The sequence below is a fragment of the Trichosurus vulpecula genome, chromosome 7, assembly GCF_011100635.1.
Source record: "Trichosurus vulpecula isolate mTriVul1 chromosome 7, mTriVul1.pri, whole genome shotgun sequence".
NCBI classification, from domain to species: Eukaryota; Metazoa; Chordata; class Mammalia; order Diprotodontia; family Phalangeridae; genus Trichosurus; species Trichosurus vulpecula.
The window spans coordinates 105,429,449-105,452,386 of NC_050579.1; the positions used below are offsets into that span (position 1 = coordinate 105,429,449).

The following is a 22,938-nucleotide window of genomic DNA, read 5'->3' on the forward strand; positions in this document are numbered from 1 at the left end:
GCAAGGGTCCTACTATTCCCCACTCTAATCTACTCCCCATATACCTGCCAGTAAATTTCCTATATTCCCTACTCAATAAACTTGTCACTACCTAAGACCAAATATTTTCATCATCTCATTTGTTTTTAAATGTACACAATTATTGTAATAACATATGTATCTAATTTTTAAGCAAATATACACATATCAAGAATACATGCTCAAAAATTTTATATTTCACTGGACTAGAAGCATAGAATAAAATGCCAATTTTCACATCTGGCCAAGGTATTTGTTTTGCTTCATTAAATTTATTTGTTATGAGAGGGCTTTTTGTGGGGGCAAAGAGGGGGTGTTTCGGAAAGAATATGGGGAAGGTTGGTGATGGTGATGTGAAAGGTTGTCAATAAAACATATACACAGAAGCAAAAAATTTGGAAAGGAAACAGACAAGCAAGACAGTGTTGACAGAACCCAAAACTGTATTAATAGAGTCACAAATTCATATACAATCCTTTTTCTGTTTTTTTAATGTAAAAATCCATGTTTGTCAAGTTTTAAAACATTTTTAAGACAAGTGTCAAACCATGACTTCAGAAGATTGATGGTGAAGCATGCCTCTCTGATAAAAACAGAGGTACAGAATAAGGTATACATATTCAGATATATCCAATGTATTGATTTGTTTTGCTAGACTATATTGACAAAAGCAGATGCCAACTCACAGGGTAAAAGAATTAGTGGATAAAGACAGTGTTGTGAGAAAAGGAAAAGAGCATCAAAGAAATAGTTTTTAAAGAGAACCAAGAGTCACATGCGACATAATTTAGGAACAAAACAAGAAAGTGCTAGAAATTTTTTTCAAATGCAAATTTTATTACAGCAAGTTAACCACATATTTAAAAACTGGGAAACTTAGAAAACTTGAATTGAAAAATTTGTGAAGTGAAAAATAACTTCACAGTTTTCAAGCTCTTTGTGGTTGATGTACCTGTTAATATCTATTGTTTTGTTTATTCTCTAACAAAATGTACTATCTACACAAGAGGCTGCACTATAGTTGAGCAGTCCATGCAAATGTTTTTATCCTTTTACACTATACTGTTAAAAACCTTATATTTGTTTGGATAGCAGAATAATTTATCTTTGAAAAGAATCATCCATGAATGTAACTATAAATAGAAGTAAATAAATTAGCTAGTATTTTACATATACATTGTCACTACCAAGCTTTTTTTTTTTTCGGCTAAGGAGGAAGAAAGGAAGATAAACAATCTCTTATGTAAATTGCTTTTGTGTTACTGATGCATTGGTTAATTGTACTAACTGGTCTTTTAATTGTCTATTTTTAACTCCGGAATGGAAAACAAAACCAAATGGAATTTTAATGTACTTTATTTTATTGGCAAAGCCCCAGAAAACATATTCAGTTATATATTTTTTCAAACCAAGGTGGCAAAGTAGTTATACTTTTTAAAATCACTCAGGTTCAAAGCTGATCCATGGTGAAAAGACATCCTTCCAAATTCAAAGTATGAAAATAAGTGCCTTTCAGTCAGGGACTAAAGTCTATAATAACCTAAATTCTCTCAAGCAGGTAGTACTTAAAATTCCAAAACAAGAATTTGTTCATTTCTAAAGCCAATTTGATCAAACTACCTTTTATTTTCTTTGGATAAAATTCCTAAGCATGAAAGAGATATCTCATTCTTCAATAATGTATATCATTCCAGTCTAATTTCTTCTTGTTTTTTGCAATTTAACAAACCATTCAAAAAAGTAAATATATATATAGGAATGCAGAATGCCTATGAATGCAGGCTACTATCATTAAGAAATTCAAGTACAAAAGACAATTCCTGAATTTATTAACGCCATCAAGTTAATTTTCTACTTCCCTATGGTTCAAACATCACACAGTTTTAAAAGCAATTTGTCCTAACGGCAGATAAATTAGAATTTATGCCACCAGACTTGTGTTGCAGCAATACAAAATTAAGTTAAAATAATTTTAATATTTCCCAAAATACTATATATCATGTAGCTTACTATACTTTTAAATGGCAAAAAATAAATAGAAATACAAGTATAATTAATTATAGATACACTTTTTACATTTATCTCAGTAGCTTCTTTGAACTACTTGAAATGTTGGATGATAGAAATAAAACTCCAATGAATAATAAGAAATGAAATGTCTTTAAGACTCCCAAAGGCAGCTGAACCTAAAGACCCTTAATCAGCAACATCAGTACATAATTAAGGACAACTGATACCGAAAGGGTAAACTTTCAAAAAGTAACCCAAAACCCTCAAAGTAATTAAATTTCAAAATTACTTTTCTGTGGAGGAAATGAGCTATGTTAAAGCTTCTCTTTAAAGATTTAAAAAGCCCCTAGGCCAAATCAATTGCCCCATCAAATTGAAACATACCAAATCTTCCACTGGTCCTCCACTGAGGATCAATAACCGCAACCTGTTCCCCTTGCCCAGGTGCCAGACCAACCAGAGCTTCAGTTTTTATTGTTCTTATGCTACAGAGGGGTGCAGGGTGGAAGCCATTCAAAGCCTGATGAAATGGAACCGTAAGCTCCCATTTTCTGTCTCCTACTAATTTCCTATAGTTCAAATCACCTTTGAAAAGAATTAAATGTGACTTCTGTAGTTCGGCATACAAGTCAGGAGCAACCTGAGGCATAGCACAATACTCATGAGGCAGAGTCCAAAACATATGATCTTCATAAATCCATGTATGCTTAAGATAGTACTCCCAGTTAATCCCACACTCAGACATGCACTTAATATTAGCAGCTTTTAATTGTTCAATCACCCAATCCATGTCCTTTTTATTAGTATCTGAAACAAACCAGGGAATACGTTTTCCATGGAAGTGGATCTCAGTAGCCAGCTTGGATGCTAACAGGAAGTCTGCCATTACCAAATCTGCAACAAGTTCAAACCCTGCATTATCCATGATAAAATTCACTCTAGTAGCAGAAAATGTCTCCTGTCTCATTTTCTTTCTGTTTATAAGGAGTAACCAAAGGTAGTCCATATTATTCACTACAATGAAAGGTTTCAGATCTTCCAAAGTAGCTAGTGGACTAGATGTCTGAGGGTTGCTCTCATCAGGTGAAATTGCCAGATCACACTTATTTCCCCATAACACAATCTGAAAGAAAGTACAAAATAATCATTGCTCATTACCTATAAACAACTGAAATACTCCAAAGGCTACATCTTTAGTGGCAAAAGTCATATGTAATTTCCATTTAAAACTGTTTCCCTTTACAAGTCAAAGGTGATATTAAATAAGCTTTACATGAAAAAATCATTTTGCTATCCCACAGATAATATTTCAGTTTGATGAAATTTTTTACTTTTGAACCAATTTTTTTGAAATTGGAAAAAAACAAATGACTCAGAAATGAAAAAATTCATATAACAAAAGTGAAGGATAAAAGAACAAGCCCAAGTACTAAAGGATAAGAAAGTGGGTAGAAACCTCCTCTACAGAAGATTTATGAAAAGATATGAGTAAGAAATTATATGTGATAACAATATATAGCTAGGTTATAATATGCGCTGATGGAAAAAATACCCACATTGATGAGATCACAGATCTAGTGAAGAAATTGTGTATCTACATACACATATGCTTACATACACATTAATCTGAGAAGGTAGAAATGGAAAATGAACTCCATGATGAATGGAAAATGTATTCTATTAAGACTGATCTTTTTTAATATATATATTTTGTTTCCCCACACACACACACACAACTACACGTTAAAACATTGGCCGGGGGGGGGAAGGGCAAGGCAATCAGCATTAAGTGACTTGCCCAGGGTCAGAATGCTAGTAAGCGTCAAGTGTCTGAGGCTGGATTTGAACTCAGGTCCTCCTGACTACAGGGCCAGTGTTCTATCCACTGTGCCACCTAGCTGCCTCTACAACAATTTTTTAACATTTGTTTTTCTTAAAAAGTTCTGAGTTCCACATTCTATCTCTCCCTCCCTTCCCCCCACCCCAGACAGTAAGCAATCAGATATAGATTATATATGTGCAATCATGTAAAACAATGTAAAAGAAGACTCAAAAAAAAAGAATGAAAGTGACAAATAGCATTCTGCAGTCTCTATTTAAACAACATCAGTTCTTTCTCAAACAACACTAAGCAGATAGGATGCTTCATCATGAGTGCTTTGGGATGTCTTGGATCATTGTATTGCTGAGAATAGCTGAGTCATTCGCAGTTCTTCACTGAACAATAGTGCCATTACTGTGTACAACATTCTCTTGGTTCTGTTCACTTGGCATCAGTTCATATAAGTCTTTCCAGGTTTTTCTTTTTTAAATCATCCTGCTTGTCATTTCTTACAGCACAGTAATATTCCATTACAATCACATATCACAGCTTGTTTCTCCATTCCCCAATTGATGGGCATCCCTTCAATGTCCAATTCTTAGCCACCACAAAAAGAGATGCTGTAAATTTTTTTGTACAAATATGTCCTTTTCCCTTTTTTTGGATGCAAGACTGATATTCTTAAGTCAATTAATGCCTACAAAATTCATTTATCAATATTAGTACCTCAAAATATTTCCTGTTACTTTAATCTCTTATTTTACTTTTCACATGTTAATATCTTTTTTCCCAAACTAGATAGGCTCCTTAAGGTGAGGAAATAAGATTGAGAGAAGTCCAACAGTTCTGTGTATCTCCTCAGAATGTCTACTTTAATGGTTTGGATAAGGAAGATTCTCAATAAATTTTGACTTAAAAAAGTCCTCTGCTTCACATTCACATTCATACCTTTTATATTTTGCCTCCTAATTATCTGGTTCCTCCTTCAAATATTCTGTTCTTTCAATTTTTTGACTCCTTGAGCCCTGAACCCATTCTCTCACCAAATGGACCAGAACACAGTTCCAAGAAACAGTGTTTCACAGAGTCAAGAAAACATCTAATGAGTTGGCTGATTGCTCAAGATTTACTTACATTTAAAGTATTAAGGCAGACAGTTACGGTGCTACTAGAAAGAATCTCTAGCTAAAGGGAAAAAAAATCTAACTTGACCTAAAAATCCATTTCCAAGCATATAAATGAATTTTATTCCTTGAATAACGTTATTATAAAAAAAAAAAACCACTGCAAGTATGTAAGATTAGCCTTCGATGACTTGGCAAATTTAAAGAAAAATATGTTAAAAACCATTAACTTTTTATAAACGTAATAGTACACACACACGCACCCACATGAAGACAGAAAGAGAGAGAAAAGAGAGTACTTTAACATTTACCTGCAAGAGTTTAAAAAACTCATCTTTCAGTTGATTTTCATCTAGGTTTTCAATCCTTTTTTTTAACTCTTGTAGGTAATTACATAAAGATTTAATAGCTTCCTGTGATTCAAAGAAATTCTGGTCTTTTGCTTCTTTAAATACATCAAAGTAACTTATTGGTGAACTAAAATGGGACAAAAGAAACAGGAGGTATAAAAATAATCATGATGCTGTATTTTAAATAGTTGTCAATATAATCTTAACAATTAAATAGTCAAATCTCAAACTGTGGCAAAGGCTAGGAAGCACAAATCTTCTTGAAAACTTAAATCTCCTATAATCCTAAACACTTACTCTGACAAATCACAGCCCTTTCCCAATATATGATATTTTACAATACTGACTAATTTGGTATTTTCTCTATCTGTCAAGTTCTCCTGATGAAAACTTCAAAAGTCAGGAAGCAAAAGGGAGTAGAAAAAGCTACTGTCTTAAAATAACATCATTTATATAGCATGTTAAAGGTTTCCAAAGCACTTTAAATATATTCTCCCATTTACCCTCACAATAACCCTGTGAAGTAGGTGCAATCATTAGCCCCATTTTACAAATGAGGAAGCTTAAGCAGAAAGACTTCAAATTCTGGTCTTCCTGAGTCCAAATGCAGCACTCTTATCTATTTGGCCAATAGCTGACTTGACTTCCTCATACAGTCAAATTTTGATTATCTATGTGCAGATTATCTCTGAAAAATTTAGAATTCCCATCTCCTTATCTTCATACTTGACATCAATTATTTTCCTGGGCTACCTCATTCTGCTGCCTGGCCAGTACATATTAACAGAATATGGAGAAATAAAAATAATATTAACCAGAGAAAATAAACAGGAAATTAAATCTGAAGGAAAAACATGATAACACATTTCAAAGTCAAGTACAAAAAACTTGAGGGTTATCTTCTATTCATGTGAAAAATTTAAAGTTTATGGTGTGCAAGTTGTGACAAGGAAGTTAACGTCACTGATTTTTAAAAACACACCTACCAGAGTTTGTACATCCAAATGAGTATTTCCCCTTCAAAGGAGTCAAATTAGGAGAAACTATACTTATTCCAACGATGTTATCATTGCTCAAAATATTTCTGAATATTTTCAATGGTGGCAAATCTTCATCTTTTGATGGTAGATTTAATTTTTCGAAACAGCCACAGTCCTTTGGAGCCAAGTCTGGTAAATAAGGTGGGTTGGATCGAACTAAGTAATACCATCTTGATTCAAAAATGAGGTATGACCATAAGATAGTGAGACTTTTCTTGTATGGCTCATAAACTGTTCTGAAAGCAATTCCTAAAGAGGAATTTCACAATATTTTTGGTGATGACAGTACGACTGAAATAAGTATATGTGACTTTGAAGAAAAACATCCATTTGCATGTTTAACTTCTACTCCATTCATTTAGAAATAAGCCTCCTTAGTTTACAGTCACACCTCATATTAAGAATAAGCTTGACTTTCATTTTTATGCAAAAATGAATAATCAACAATAATTCCTATATAGTTCAAAATAACTTCACTCTACCGTCACTTTTCTGTGTCTGAAAAGCACAATTCTTACACTAAATGTCACAAATTAAGAAATGTTTAATTCTTACATCGGACTCACAAATAAGTAACCATTACATAATTCATGTTGGGCCATTAGAACCTGCAGAAATACTAAAAGGAAAGTGCTTTTATCCTCCAAATGATCTTGGGCCAAAATATAAACAAGTCTACTCTAAGACTCCTTAGAGCTCCTTCCTACATTTTCATTAACTATACTGTCTCCAAAGAAATGGTTCCTTTGGAACTTATACTCCTAATCATCACAGAAGGGTATCCAGTACCATAGGCTATGTTATAGTTTCTTTTACAGTAAGCTTCATCATTAATAGCTTTGTGTTGCTAAAGGAAATTAAAGAAACTGCTATAAATTAATATTCAGTCTCCCTATCACTGTTCCTGTGGCTCTTTCCTACAAAATTTCTTAGCTTGAAACCAACTTGGAGAAAAGAGAAACCAATGAGCCATTTGACAATATTTGTATAATTACCAAACCCTATGCTGAAATACAAAGATAGGTCATTTAGTTCCATTCCTTCAAAGAGCTCTGAATCAATGACACAAGATTTCTTAAATTTTTTTTTACATGTTCACTTGGCACTGTAGATTATTATGTCAATTATAAACACACAGATCTAACTATAATTATCATTTACAGAATAGCTTGATGAGTAATACTGTAAGCACAAGAACTAATGAACTGTAGCCAACAAAATTCAATAATGGAGGAGAAAGGGTAGATTCCATTCAACATTTACATTCTTTGAAGTCTACGGATAAAAGCACTTTAACAACAGAAAAAGAAGAAATTCAAACATCAAAGGCGGGAATTAGGATTAGCTGTATGGGAGAAAAATGGAAGAAAAAAAAAGTTAGTAGACCTGAATGTCACTGAAATCAAAAAGATGGTATAGTGGATAGCACTGGGCTTGGAACCAGGAAGGCCTGAGTTCAAATTCTGCCTCAGTTTCCTCTGTAAAAATTAATTACCTCATAGAGTTGTTATGAGAAGCAAATGAGATAGCACATAAAGCAGTTTATAAACCTTAAAGTATTACATAAATGCTGTATGTGTTTTCTTATTGTGGGCCTACTATGTGCAGAGTACCATGCCTGGCAGTGGGGGAGACACAAAATATAAATAATTTATATTCCCTCCTTTCAAGTAACTTGTTTTCTAGTAGGGCAATAATATAACAACATAGCTAAAATAAACAATATGGCACAAGTACAATAATTATGAAACAACACACAATGTTAATTAACTATAAGGGCAAAGGAAATTAAAACCAAGTTGCTCTTTACACTATGGGGAGCAGGCAACATTAAGGAAGGACATTCCAAACCATAGCAATAGCCTGAGGCAAAGGCACAGAGGTAAGCTTAGCAAGGTGTCCAGTTTGACTAGTGGTAGGTTGTGGGAAGGAACATGAAGGGTAAGCAAAAGAATTTTATTCAGAAAACAATAGGAGTCACTAAAGACATGTGACCAAAAGGGTGATTAGCCAGAAACTTCATGAGACATTTTTCTGGGAACATATATAGATGGATTAGAAGGATAAAGACAATGGAAACAGGACAAGAGTCTGAACCAGGGTGCTGAGAATGAGAAAAATGAACAAATGTGAAAGATGTCATGATTTTTAGCATTTTGCAGGGAGGCTGGTGGATTTTAGACATTAATAATGAAAATGACATGGTAATGTACCAATCTAATGCTTTCTTTTATGAAATGAATGCTGAAATGTTACCTATTTTTTACTGTTAGAAAATTTACTGTTTTGCTTTTATATTTTTTAACTAAAGGCCAGATTGTGTCTATATGCTAAGTCTTGCAACAACAATTGGCCAAAAGCTATGAATATGGACTTTGTGGGAAAATAAACCTTTAATACAATAAAATAAGCAAAGTAATAAATTTTTAAAAGAACTTTAAAATGGAATGCCAGGCACACTCAAAAAGAAGCAAATGCACTTCAGTGAAACCTAGCACAATTATAACATATTTATAACATAACTTTTAGGAAATGTGAATCTAAAAACTTTTTGAAACTCACTTATGGTCCCACTAATATAATCAACTAGCTAGCTTTTATAGCTCTAAGCAATTTTTAAAATCATAAGAGATGAAGTTTGGGCCTGGATCTGTAATTTCACTGCTATGATGAGGAAATTCTTCTACCAGTGCAGGTCAGAACTTTCTCTGAAACTTCTAAGTCTTAAAGATTTACTGAGAAGTTAAGCTGCCCAGGGTCATACGGACAATGTGTTTAGAGGCAGGATTTGAATCCAGGACTCCCTGGCTTCAAGGTTGGTTCTCTTTCTACTATACCACTCTACCTTTCAACAAAAAAAACGTAGAATGTCTTAAAATACATTAAGTAGCAGAATTTGACAAGATATTAACTTACCTTAACATTAAGGCTTCATGAACTCTACGGTACATGTAACACTCTACATACAACCAAGGAGACTGAAACCAGCTTGTTTTTTTATAATTTTCATTTAAAAGACTATGGTGATATTCCAGGTACTGGTTCCATATATCAGTATCAACAGAGTTATCAGTCAAAGGCAAAAATGGTTTATCAGTTTGTAGTTCATTTCGTAACTTAGAAAGAAGAGAGATAGCTTTCTTTTCTGCTTCAGTGCCTTCCTGGAAAAGAGGATAAAAAGTACTTTCACAAATTGTATTCATCACAAATTATATGTGAAGCTCAAAAAACAACATTGCTTTTTGAGAGTCTTGGATATTACAGCTGCCAAAAGCTGTTTAGAACGAACCTTGTTCCAATCTAGAACTCCAAAGTCCCAAATCACTTCCTATCCATGCAGGTCTCATATAAATATACATAAATACATTTCAGAAAAATCCAACACCAGATGGTAGTAACCAATGGTGAACTGTGTTTGACATGAAACCCAGCCTCCCAGCCCACCTCAAAACAATGATATATGTGACTAGGTAAGAGAACAACCAAAGGAAATAAATCACTAGAAGATTAACGTAAAGATTCTATAAATAAGTAGAAAAGAAGACCAAATTCAATGGGTACCATGGGATGAAAGAAAGCAAGGGGAAATCTGTAAGAAAATAAAAATTATATTATCAGCAACTATATCCCTAGAAGAAAGGATAAAATATGGTAGAAACTTCCAGGGAGATTTAGAATCACAATAATAATTCACATTTATACTGGACTTTATATAGAACTTTAAAAGTCTACAAAGCATTTTACATAAACTATCTCATTTTGGCTTCAAAACCACTTGATGAAGCAGGAAATATCGGTATTATCCACAGACTGAAGATGAGAAAAACATAGCTTAGAGTCATTAAGTGACTTGCCTCAGACAGGATTTGAATCTAGGTTCTCCTGACACCAAGGCCAACACTGTCCACTACGCTATGTTGTCTCCTAGGGATATAAAGAAAGATCTGATAGGTTTAAGACTATAAGTTATGTTACTAAAGGAAGATTTCCAAGAATATGAAAATAAGAATTGATAATTTTGAAAGAACAGTTGAAGATCTCAAAGAAGTTATTCACACTCTGAGGAGTAAAGTGTCAAACAGAATAAAAAGTGCAGAGATGGAATAAGAATAAAAAAATTTTAATGGTAAAACTGAGGAAAGACCTTTCTAAACAAAAGCAACAAAACCAGAGTACAGAGCTTAGCAAGAAAATCAAAGGATTATTGTTCTCCCACAAAAAAAAATGACACAAAGAAAAAAAGTATCAGAGTATTACATTCTAGGAAATCACCCAATAAAACTACACAGAAGTAGCACAAACATAACACAGAGTACACATTGAGAGAGACTTGAGGGAAAAAAAGTGTAGAACTCTAAATTAACTAACTGATGAATTCTAGGACTACCATGTCAAAGAGAGAATTCATAAATATCCATGAAGAGGCAATTTACGTTATTAGCAAAATCTAAATTTTGAAAGACTATTCAATAAGGACAAGGAATAACAGGCCAAAATAGAACATAGTAGAAAGACCAGGGAAATTGGCCCATGCCCTAAAATTGTCTATGCATCAAAAAGAAGCATACTCTGTCATGAAAAAGGATGGTTCATACATAAAATTTTTTTGAAGTTTATTTCTTCCTGATGAGAAATATAGAACTAGAGGAAGGCATTTGACATATAACCTGACCAAGTAACTGAAAGTTAAGGGCATACTAGAACTATATGCAAGTAAAGAATAAAGGATGAATAAATGCTAACATGCTTTAAAATTGTGTTAAGTTGTGCTTGCTTTGGCAGCACATGTACTAAAATTGGAACGATACAGAGATTAGCATGGCCCCTGCACAAGGATGACATGCAAATTCATGAAGCGTTCCATATTTTTAAGAGGAAGGAGATAAAAAAAGGGGGGGCAGATAGGAGGAGAAGGGAATCAAAAGCAAATACTTTCAAAAACGGACAGGGTCAAGGGAGAAAACTGAATAAAGGGGGATAGGATAGGAAGGAGCAAAATATAGTCTTTCACAACATGAGTATTGTGGAAGGGTTTTGCATAATGATACACATATGGCCTATGTTGAATTGCTTGCCTTCTTAGGGAGGGTGGGTGGGGACGGAAGAGGGGAGAGAATTTGGAACTCAAAGTTTTAAAAACAGATGTTCAAAAAAAAAGTTTTTGCATGCAACTAGGAAATAAGATATACAGGCAATGGGGCATAGAAATCTATCTTGCCCTACAAAAAAGAAAGGGAAAAGGGGATGGGGGGGAGTGGGGTGACAGAAGGGAGGGTTGACTAGGTAATGGGGCTATCAGAATATATGCCATCTTAGAGTGGGGGGGAGGTTAGAAATGGGGAGAAAATTTGTAATTCAAACTCTTGTGGAAATCAATGCTGAAAACTAAAAATATTAAATAAATAATAATTTTTTTAAAAGCAATTGTGTTAAGTTTTGGGCAAAGAGTCAAAATGGTGGAGTTAAGGCAGAGACTTGCCTGAGCTCTCCCAAATTCCCCTCCAAACAACTTTAAAATAATGCCTCAAATGGAATTCTGGAGCAGCAGAACCAAAAAAAGAATGGATTAAAACAATTTTCTAGCCTAAGACAACTCAGGTCAGCGAGAAAGGTCTGTCTCACTGGGGTGAGAGTGTAACACAGTCCATTGCGGGCTATGCCCCTGGCAAGCCAGCAGCAGGCTTTCTGGACAACTGAATCAGCAGAGGCTTCCAGAGTTCTCAGGCCGTAGACGGTAAGAGAGTCAGACAACTGGTCAGAAGATTACAGGAGATCCTTTGCTGGCACTAGGTGTAAGACTCAGTGCATTTTCCATAATCAGTACTAGATCACAGTCCTAGAGCAAGGAGTAAAACTAGTATGCTAGAGTATGTAGCCCCAGGGGAGCAGGGATCCTTGCCACAGCTGCAGGGGGGAAAAGTGTACTTGTGGTTGCTCACAGACCAGAGTACAGTGACCACACCTCCACTCTACTCTGGAAGAACTGAAAATTTACAGAATCACAAAACTAGCTCTGAAAACAGCAAGAGAAAAACCTGAAGCTTAGGACAGTGCCCCCTCCACCACAAGAGCTCAACTTTAATATAAAGCTAAAATTCAAGAACTAAGCTGGGAAAATGAGCAAATAAAAAAGAGCCTAACCACAGAAAGTTACTATGGTGATGGAAGATCAAAACACAATCTCAGAAGAAAACAACATTAAAACTGCTATATCCAAAGACTCAAAGAAAAATATGAATTGGTCTCAAGCCCAAAAAGAATTCCTGGAAGCTCTCAAAAATGGTTTTAAAAACCAAATAAGAGAAGAAAAATTGAGGAAAGAAATGATAGTGATGCAAGAAAATCATAAAAAAAAGAGTCAACAGCTTTTTCTGTGGTGGTAAAGAATTGGAATTTGAGGGGATGCCCATCAACTGGGGTTTGGCTGAACAAATTGTGGTATATGATTGTAATGGAATAATTGTTCTATAAGAAATGATGAGCAGGTAGATTTCAGAAAAACTTGAACTTACATGAACTGATGCAAAGTGAAGAGAGCAAAACGAAGAGAACATTGTACACAGTAACAACAATAATGTACAACAATCAACTGTGAATGTCTTAGCTATTCTCAGCAATACAACAATCCAAGACAATTCCAAAGGACTTATGGTAGAAAATGCTATCTACCTCCAGAGAAGGAACTGATGGTATCTGAATGCAGATCAATCATACTTTTTTAAAATTTTCTTTATTTTTCCTCGGACTTTTTTTTTTGGTCTGTGTCTCGTTTCACAAGATAATTAATATGGAAATATGTTATATGAAATATGTTATACATGATTGTACATGTATAACATACCAAATTGCTTGCCTTCTTAATGAGGGGAGAGAGAAGTGAGGGAGAGAGTTTGGAACCCAAAATTTTTTTAAATGAATGTCAAATATTTTTACATGTACTTGGAAAACGAAATATTTAAAATTAGAGTAAAAAAAAAAAGAACGTATTAAGTTTATTATATAGACTTTAAACCACTAATTTTTTTTAAGGTTAAGAACTAAAAAGAAGAATTTATGAAAAAGGAGCTGAAAGAAACAGATCTGAAGGACTCGATGAGAAGGGGAGAAGTGAAATCTCTCTCAAAATTAAGTACCAATAGAAAAGACGGTGAAGAGAAAGCACACACTAGTTAGTTACTCTTAGAACTACACCAACAAAGATCTAAGAAGAGTATCAGAATCTGAGGTGAAACCACAGTGGGCTGTATTTCTAGACCAAGATCACTAGTTAGGCCTAACAGGAAATGACCAGGGTAGGAAAAGTGCCATAGTGCTGCCACTGTAACCACTGAGCAAGACTGGAGGCAGCAACCTCCAGGGTCAAAACTGGGATAGGCCGACAATGGTATTCTTGACTCTCTGACCCTGAGTAGGAGTAAATATTCAGCCCCAGGCCCAGACCAGGATTACAGTGGGAAGGATAACAAGCTCATATGAGGACAAGCAGACAGTGGGGCTGCTCTGAACCTGCAGGACCTTCTAACTGGCTAATTGGAAAGGCAGAGAGTTAGGGTGGGGCAGTGGCACATGGGCAACATCATCAACCATTTCATGAACTCCAAGAGGCAGGTCTGCAGCTGTATTGCTTAGAACCAAAACAAAGAAGGGAGCCTGGAAAAGCCAAGAAAGGCAGCGATTGGAGCATGTCTTAGGTTACACCACAGAGAGCACAATTAAAATTGGCCATTCTCATACCAAGCTACCCCTGTAATCCCTGAAGAACACAGCATTCAATTTCCAGAAAAGGCGTATGTCCTCAGATAACAAAGAGCAGAGGCAAAAAAGGACATAACAGTGCTGTCAGAAGAACACAAAATCTGGCCTTAACCTAACCATATGTTCCAATTTGGGAAGTAAGGAAAACTGAATTTTTAAAAACTGCCACAATAAAGAGTATTTGGCATTATGGATACCCAAGACCCAAAATCAGAAAGGAATAACTCCAAAACATCTACAAGCACTACAAGATCAATTAGTATTCCTGGCAACTCGATGTATGAGGCCTGAAGTCAGGAAGACCTAAGTTCAATACAGCCTCCGACACTTCCTAGCTGTGTGACCCTAGGCAAGTCATTTAACCCTGTTCGCCTCATTTTCCTCACCTGTAAAATGAGCTGGAGAATGAATAGCAAACCACCCCAGTATCTTTGACTAGAAAATCCCAAATGAGGTTGCAAAGAGTCAGACATAACTGAAACAAGTGAACAACAATTCTTGGAAGAAATGAAGCAAGAATTTTAAAATGATATAATGAATGAAATGAGAGTACTAGAGGAAAGAACTGGAAAAGAAATGATAACTTTAGAAGAGAAGTTCAGAAAGAAAATTAATAGCTTAGTTTTAGGGATTACAAAACCTTATCCAATTAACAGCTTCCATGAAAGCTAGAATGGGCCAAACATTTATAATGTATCCATGAGACAAAATATTTTTTAAAAGCTTGAAAAAGTTTAAAAGATTGAAAAAATGAAAGAATATGTAAGGTGTTTCCTAAAAAAAAAAACAACTGATATGGAAAACATTAAGGAGAGATAACTTAATAATTCATGAAGAACCTGAAAGGTATGATCAAAAAAAAAGAGCCAGGATATTGTATTTCAAGAATCATAAAAGGAAACTGCCTAAAACTATAAGAACAAGAAGACAAAGTGAAAATAGAAAAAAATCCATCAATCTCCTCCTGAAAGAAACCTCAAAATGAACTGAGACCTTAAAGAAGGATGTTCCTAGCAGTCAGAACTCAGGTCAATACTAAGAGATATCACACAGCCAAATCATAGGATAAATAGGCTTTTGTGGCACAATCTTAGAAACTATCATTTGTAAGATTTTAATAAAACCACATCAAAATCATCATATCCAACTGTTACTAAAATAGAAGATTGAAGTCAAAAGACTTATTTTGTAACATTTACCAGGTTCCTGTTTAATGACTAATCAAAAGAGAATTATTAAACATACAGCCCTTACCTCTCCATGCTTCTCAAAGAACTCATTTTTATGTCGATGCAATGCATCGATAGCCTTAGTTAGGATCGGTGGTGTTTGGTCTTTAATTCTAAGATACTGAAAAGATCTAAAAAAGAGAGAGGTAATACATACTAGTATGTTATTTAGTGATAATAAAATGTTAACAGTAATTGATCTGGTATCCCTTCACTTACAAAATATATCTTCTCTTCACAACTACTTTTCACATATTTGCCATCTCATTATTAGTATGTCAGTGTATACTACTCTGAGATACAGCGGTTAAATATAAGACCTACACCGGAATACTATTCAATTTATTCCAGTAAACATTTATCAAAGAGTTTAGAATCTAGACATAGGTTCACAAAACGGGTAATACCGCCCCCTGGGATGCTAGAATAATTCAGGGGGGGCAGTAGCAGCCTCAGGTACAACTGGGGGGCATTGAATAAAAATAAGGGGGCAGTGGAAGCATAAGGAAAGAAAGAGAAGAAAATTTTGAAAAACATGTTTCATCTGTTGTATAACAGAGTTAAAGTTGTACAGATTACATTATTTTCCAAATAAACACACAAAACTCAAGTCAGAACCCATCAGAGGTCAGGTCTTAACAAGCAAGTCTTGGCAGGAGAGTGTGTTGCACATTGGAAAACCAGCATGCCTCAGCAAGAATATGTGCATGTAATGACTTATTTACAATACGATTCTATACAGTTATATGACTCAATACTGCATCATCAAAATTTCATGCAGGAAAAAACAAATTTACAATAAATTATTAAATTTAAGATGCATCATTTTTAAAAAATTTTTTTTGAAATGATACAAATTTCAAAAAAAAATTAAAGGGTTAAAGAAAGTAAATTTCAGGGGAGTGCTGAGTAAACTTTTTTTAAAGGGGGCAGTAGGCCAAATAAGTTTGGGAACCTCCAATCTGAGAGGATCATTTTCTCACTAATATTTTAGCTAATTGTGTAAGTATATAGAAGAAGTCAGTCTCAAATGACCTGTTGGCTTGGTACTTCCATTTCTTTATGGCTAGAATGTATACCTCCCAAACTTAATCCTTATTACCCAGAGATACCAACCCAAAAACAAATTCATTCTCCTATTTCCTGGCCCCCAGTACTTTCATTCCTATTCAAGTAGCCATAATGCACTACCCCCAAAAGCCAACAAGTTCCTCTTTTTCCCTGCTTGCTCTTTCCTTTCTACCCTTTGGCTCACCCACTGTACTATAAAACTCCCCTTTATACTTAATGTCTTCCTTTACATTCCTTCCATTTCCTTGCATTAACTTAGGTCTGGTTTTCCCAAGGCCTTTGGATCTCTGATATTCTTCTCTAATGCTAACTGCTCCATCTTCTACTTCTCCATCCCTTACCCTAATTACTCCCCACTGCAAATTCTAAACCTTTGTTCTTCAACCCTCAAGTCATTCAACAATATGAGATTCAATGAAACTCTCTTCAGTAGAAACTTAATTCTGGCTATACTATCCTTCCCGATCATTTACCCACCTGGGAGACCACCCTCTTCCCTTTCTCTGAAACTCTGACATATGACTTACAGTCTTCATGTTGTCCCTTTCCAATTTTTTTTTCAAGGACTCACTTAAACAGTTTAGGATTACTTCAATTACACATTTTCTCATTATTTTTTCATCTAGTTCTTTACTAATTCTGAATTTGGGTCTGATAAGTCAAAGACCTGACTATACATTGAACTTACTCAGGAATAATTCCACATTGATTATTCTCTCTCTGTTAATATATATAATTTATTTTGTTCTTTATAGTGTTATTTGCTGACCACCATTTCCAGCACCTACCACTTCTTTTATCAAAGAAAGTCATGAGACTGAGGCATGAGTTTGCTGGGTGATCTACAAATTTTTGGCCTCTTTCAATTCCTTCTTCCTGAACCACGCTTTCCCATATATTTCTCCCCAAGTTCAACTTTTCTCCCTTTGCATTAAAATCTCCAAGTATCACAGCATATGTTAACTTAATTCATTTGTAGATGTTACTTCAATAAATCAACAAGCATTCACTAAAGACAAGGCACTGTGACAAATGGTGAGGATATAGACAAAACTAAAATTACTGTCCTCAGTGGGCTTGCATGACAAAATAACTAAAAGCTAAGAGAGGGCAATCAGGCAAGGCTTCATGAAGAAGGTGGTGCTTGAACTGATTCTTGAAGGAAAATATTTTCTAAGTGGAGGTGGAGAGAAACTGTATTCCACCCATGGCGGAAAGCCAATGCAAAGGCAAGGGAGGTGGAGTGTCATGGGAGAGGAACAACAAAAAGGCCAGTTTGTCTGAAACATGAAGTACATGTGAAGAGTAACAAAAACTGTGAAGTTGGGTTGGACCTAGGCTGTGATAGGCTCTAAGTATCAGAGAAGTTTATATGTGATCTTAAGAGTTTATATGCTTTTTCTCTTAGAGAAAATGAAAGTTACAGGCAGGGATTATTTGATATTTGTCTTTGTAACCACAACATCCCTCAAAATTCCTGATGTATAGCAGATCCTTAATAAATGGCTGTTCTTTGACATAAACTTTCAATAAAAGTAATTCATAACAAAACAGTAGGGAAAAACTGAGAAAGCTACAAAAGTAATTTGGGTGAGTAAAGACAATAAACCACTTTTTCTCAATTAAATCACCACGTAGAACACTGTTTGAATCAACTGACTCTTTTAAATTTGTCTATGTACATTCCATTTTAAAAAAAAATTTATTTTGTGAGTATCCTCAAATGGTACTGGTTAAAGAAAATTCTAATTCCTTAATGATTTCAATGTCTTATAAGAACATACATATAGTAAAAACTACATATAAGACATAGTGGGGGTATGTTGTAAAATAGTTGAAATATGGAGTCAAACCTGGGTTCAAATTTGGGATCTGATAATTACTAGCTTGTGACTAATAACCCCTCTGAGCCTGCATAAAAATGCAATAATTACATGTACTACCTAACAGTGTTTTCCTAAAGAGTTTTGTTAACCTTAAAGAGTTATGTATATGTGAATCATTATTCTTAAATATTAAGGAATATTCACTACTTGTAGTATTGAATAGATTAGATCGTAGATTTTTGTATTTTTTGAGAGGGTGGAATAGTTTCAGCATTAAGACAGTGGTCTCTGATGAAATTTTTGATAGTAAAATAACAGAAAGACAGTTCTATGAGATCTGACTGTGACTACTGCTTACTATAGTTTCTCCAATGGAGCCACATTCCTAGGATAAGGTTATTTCTTCAAGAACATCTATTTGTGTTTGTCTCTGGGGCCATGTTGGAGAAAAGAAAACCAAGGTACAATGAAGAGAACACTGGAAAAAGCCTTTGAAGACCCAGCCACTTAACCTTGAGCAAATCACTGTTTTTAAGCTCTTTTAACTTCAATTTCTTCATCTATAAAATGAGAGGGACAATGAGACATGAACTACCCATAAGACTTTGGTCATGTCACCAAACCTCCCTGTGCCTCACTTTTTCCATCTGTAAAATAAGTCGTTGGTTAGAACAAATAATGATAATGGCCTCCCTATGCCCTGAGACACCCTCTAAGCCTACAAATACAATAATATTTCATAAGGATGTTGTGGATAAATTAGGGAAACTAAAGTACTATGTAACTAACTACCATTTTGAAAATGAATTTGAGATAATTCTGGCCATTAAGTTTAAACAAATACCCATCATATTATCTTCACTCTTTCACAGTTTTGAAAAAAATTTAAAAGAAAACTTTTTTTAAAGGTAGGAGTCATGAATACAATAAGTGCATATGATTAGTCTAACTTTTCAGGGAAAATAGGATCAAATCATATATTTTAAATGCTCTACAAAAGCTTAAGACACTATATAAATGTTCAACATTATTATTTTTACAGAGACATATAACTGGGGACCCACAGGAACTTGATAAATCATTTAACCTAATCCCCTCATTTTCAAACTGAGGTCCATGGAGATTATCAATCAATAAATATTTATTAAGCCACCACCTATTCGCCAGGCACCGTGCTGGGGATACAAAAAGAGGCAAAAGACCATTCTTGCCCTCAAGCTCACAATCTAAGAAGGAAGACAACAAACAAACGTACAAACAAGATATATACGGGCTAAATGGAAAATAATTCCAAGAGGGAAGGTAATAGAATTAAGAAGATTGAGAAAGGTTTCCTGTAGAAGATGGGATTTTACTTGGGAAACCACAGAAAACAGCAGGCAGTAACAGCAGAAAGCATGCTAGCATGGAGGTCAGCCAGAGAAAATGTCCAGCCTAGAGTGATGGGAATTTCTGGGAGAAAGGTGTTCTGTAGTTAGACTGAAAGCTGGGAAGCCTCGAAGTACTAGGTTATAAAGGGCTTTGACTGCCAGACAAGGTTTTACATTTGATCCCACAGTATAAGGAACCACCAGAGTTTGTCCAGTGGCAGGGAAAGGGGAGAAGGGTGGGGAGACACACTGGATCCGTGATTTAAGAAAATCACTTCGGGGGTTGTGTTGTTATGGTTTGTTGTGGGGGGTCATCTCAAAAAATTCAGACTCAGACCACCTTCAAACCAATAGAAGGTATTTATTGAGGGTGATGCTCTCCACCTGGATGAATGCCAAAAGGAACCAGCAACTGAGTAAAACAAGACAAGCAATTTTATAGTACAATGATGCTGATTACACAACAGAAGTTATGAATATTAAAAAGGCAGGAGGGGGTTTGTTAAGGGATTAGGTAATGGGGTCTACACATGCAATTACCCAAAATGCATACAGAAAAACTCACTGGGGGGGGCATTAATATGATAATAATACTATAAGCCCATCTACATCATAAGCTCAACAAAAAAGCAGCTTTTGCTGTTACTGCACAGGGGCCTACTTAGGGAAAGTCCCTTCTATTGTTTTGGGGTCCACAACCTGCTTGGGAATCCTAGTGGTGCTTTCTTATTGGCTAGCTATTGTGGTCCTGAGATTAGATGGATGTGATTCTGACTGAGTGCATAGACACATCTGCTGTTTCTGTAGGAAATATGAGGAATGGGTCTGGGGACAGTGGTTGGGATCCCATCACACTGACATGCCTGTTGTTCTAGTGGGAAATAAGAGCTGATGGACACACCTGCTGTTCTAGTGAAGGTCTATAAGGAAATCAGAACATTAGGGCTGGGGGTAGCTATATTAGGATTCCATCAGCTGTATGGAGAATGGACCAGAGTAGGGAGAAACTCCAGGCAGGCAGATCAATCAGCAGGTTATTGCAACAATCCTAGCTTGTGTTGATTAGGCTGTGACTTGCCCAAGGTCACACAGCTATGTGGGCAGTAGAGCCCCACACTAGAACCCAGGTCTCCTAAATTTCCCTCTAATTTTATTTCTCCTACATGGCACTTTTACCTTGAAAACTTAAGAAATTTCTACTAAGGGGAATAACTTCAGAAAAGCGGTCTAAATAACAAGAGTTCTAAAACATTATAACATAAGAACTCTAGAGAGTAGAGGGGGAGAAAAAGAAAACTAAAGAAAACAAAAGAGGCACTTCAAATTGAGGTCCAGAGAAGTTGTGATTTACCTAACATCACATAAGAAGTGACAGTGATGTTGTGAAGCCAGCTCAAACCAGCTAAATTTTGTTAAATTTTCAGGGTGAGCATGTTGACATTGGGTACAAATCAGGACTTGGTTTACTGTTTTATCTAGACTTAAGGAAAAAAAATTAATAATGCAGATTAAATTTAAAAACCTGTTGTGAGCACTTTTTTCTTTTGTTGGACCGGTTGCTAAACATTTATCAGCATACTCCTTGGGTGGCAGAAATGGGACTAGATCCCAGGCCTCCTGAATTATTGCTGAATGCATTTATTATCAGCTGCGAAACGTTTATCTAGGGTGAGTAACTTCAGATAAGCGGCCTCCTAAAAACAGTAAGATGTAGGTGTGGAGTAAACTGCATCACGACGTAAGAACGGCTTACTGGAGGAGAGGTTTGGACGGGAAAGGGGTGAGAGAAAATGAAAACTTTTTTTAGACGTCATTAACTGGTACATCAACATTTAGATATTCCATATAACGGGTGAAAAAATCATTTGAGGATACAGGAAGGGGGGAGGGGAGGGCAACGTTGAGCAACTGTAAATTCTAGCCAAGCTTCCAAAGCATGTCCCGTTCGCGTTCAATGCCTCTTCCCTGAGAGAAGGAGACAACTCCGGATCTCACTCCCAGGACGAGACTGAGCAGCTGATTCAAGTCCACACCGGTGCTGGAACCGAAGCGCCCACGACACGCCGCGAACACAGGGGGGTTGAGGGAGGAGCAAGGAACGAGCACCTCGGGCACCAGAGGAGGAGGCACCCTTCCCTTCTCTTCCTGTATCTTCCCCTTCCCAGAGGGGAGAGGCCTCCACACTTCACCAACACCCAACTCAGCTCCACTACGCGCCCCGCACCTCGCGCCGCCTTCCCTCCGTTATGGGCCCAACCCTGCTTCGGGTCCAAGACCCCGTCCCTATGTAGTGTAATGGACCGGAGGGGAGGGGGCGTAAAAAGAAAAGGAAAACTACACGAACCCTTCCTCTTCAGGCGTCAACCGGGGCGGAAGCTCCTCCATCACAATTCCTAGGTGTCTGGCCTCAGCTCCTACAAGTTATCCCGCAGCCACAGGAAGTAATGCGAGTACCCTGAAGAAAAGGGGAGGAGTAAAAGGCAGTGACTAGGAAACACGTCATCACAGCCGAGCCATCAAACCCCGCCTCCTCCCCGCCCACAAATATACAGCACGCTTTGCTTTGAATAAACAAACTTTATTCAACCTCTCTCGATAGGACAGTCAGACACCCGCAAGGCGCATGCTTCGGGTTCCGACCAGAGACCGCGGAGGGGGCGGGGGTAATGAGGAATAAGGAGTGAGGAGTGAGGGGAAAAGCTGTCACGTGAGCAGTGCTCGCGGTACGGGAGTGTGCGCGTGCGCCGGCTTGAAGGCTGGCGGTCTGAGCCTGCAATTGTGATGGGTAGGATCTCTGTTTTGGGGGTAGGAGGTTCCGGGGAAGGTTGTAGCCGCCGGCATTGCAGTCCTCTCTCCCTGTAGTGGAGGTCAGTAACGGCGGAGCCTCGAACTGACCCTCCCTTCTCCTGGGCTGGAAGGAATCTTTCCTTCCCCGACCGCCAGGTGGGGGTGGTCGCCTCTCTTTCCCCTCCTTCGGGGTCACGTGGCCACCCCCTCCTTTGCTGACCTACTTGATTCTGCTGAAGGTTGAGTACTTTCATACTATGCTTGGAGCCCCAGGGGACAGAAAGATTAATAAGATTCCTTCCCAGATCCAACAGATCTGCTTGGGGAGGTAAGAGATAGGGTCTTGGGAGAGAACTTGAAGGTCATCTAGTCCAAACAAACCTTCATCCTTCAGATGGAACTGAGGTTCCGAGGAGTTAAGTCACTAGCCCAGGGTCATCCAGTAAATGGAGGAGCCGAGATTCAAACCTGCGTCATAGGATCGTCGCCTCAGAGGGTGGTGGTTTCGTCTTTTTAGTCGTGGCCGACTTTTCGTG

General features: G+C 36.6%; 1 protein-coding gene and 1 non-coding gene across 3 annotated transcripts; one reads left to right on the plus strand and one right to left on the minus strand.

Annotated features, from left to right (window-relative positions):
- Nucleotides 1-834: 834 nt before the first annotated feature.
- LOC118858411 (damage-control phosphatase ARMT1-like) lies at nucleotides 835-22,199 on the minus strand. 2 transcript variants are annotated; one of them, XM_036768911.1, is made up of 5 exons: nucleotides 21,960-22,199; nucleotides 15,374-15,479; nucleotides 9,281-9,525; nucleotides 5,286-5,451; nucleotides 835-3,151 (listed from the first exon to the last, which is right to left on the minus strand). In XM_036768911.1, the coding sequence occupies exons 1-5, from the start codon at nucleotides 21,998-22,000 to the stop codon at nucleotides 2,375-2,377; spliced, it is 1,335 nt and encodes a 444-aa protein (XP_036624806.1). In that variant the 5' UTR covers nucleotides 22,001-22,199; the 3' UTR covers nucleotides 835-2,374. The 2 variants fall into 2 exon arrangements, with proteins under 2 accessions (XP_036624806.1, XP_036624807.1); XM_036768912.1 differs by lacking the exon at nucleotides 15,374-15,479 and having other exon boundaries at nucleotides 21,960-22,180.
- LOC118858893 lies at nucleotides 11,131-11,234 on the plus strand. The gene has a single exon (XR_005011011.1). It is a non-coding gene; the product is annotated as a U6 spliceosomal RNA (small nuclear RNA).
- Nucleotides 22,200-22,938: the final 739 nt, after the last annotated feature.

Bases quoted from the DNA above. Each gene is read 5' to 3' on its own strand.
- LOC118858411 (XM_036768911.1), bottom strand. From the start codon at position 22,000: ATGGAGGAGCTTCCGCCCCGGTTGACGCCTGAAGAGGAAGG. The intron at 5,452-9,280 runs GTAAGTTAATAT...GTCCCATTTTAG, and splicing joins CATGAAGCCTTAATGTTAAG to TTCACCAATAAGTTACTTTG. The intron at 3,152-5,285 runs GTAAATGTTAAA...ACTTTCTTTCAG, and splicing joins AGTTTTTTAAACTCTTGCAG to ATTGTGTTATGGGGAAATAA.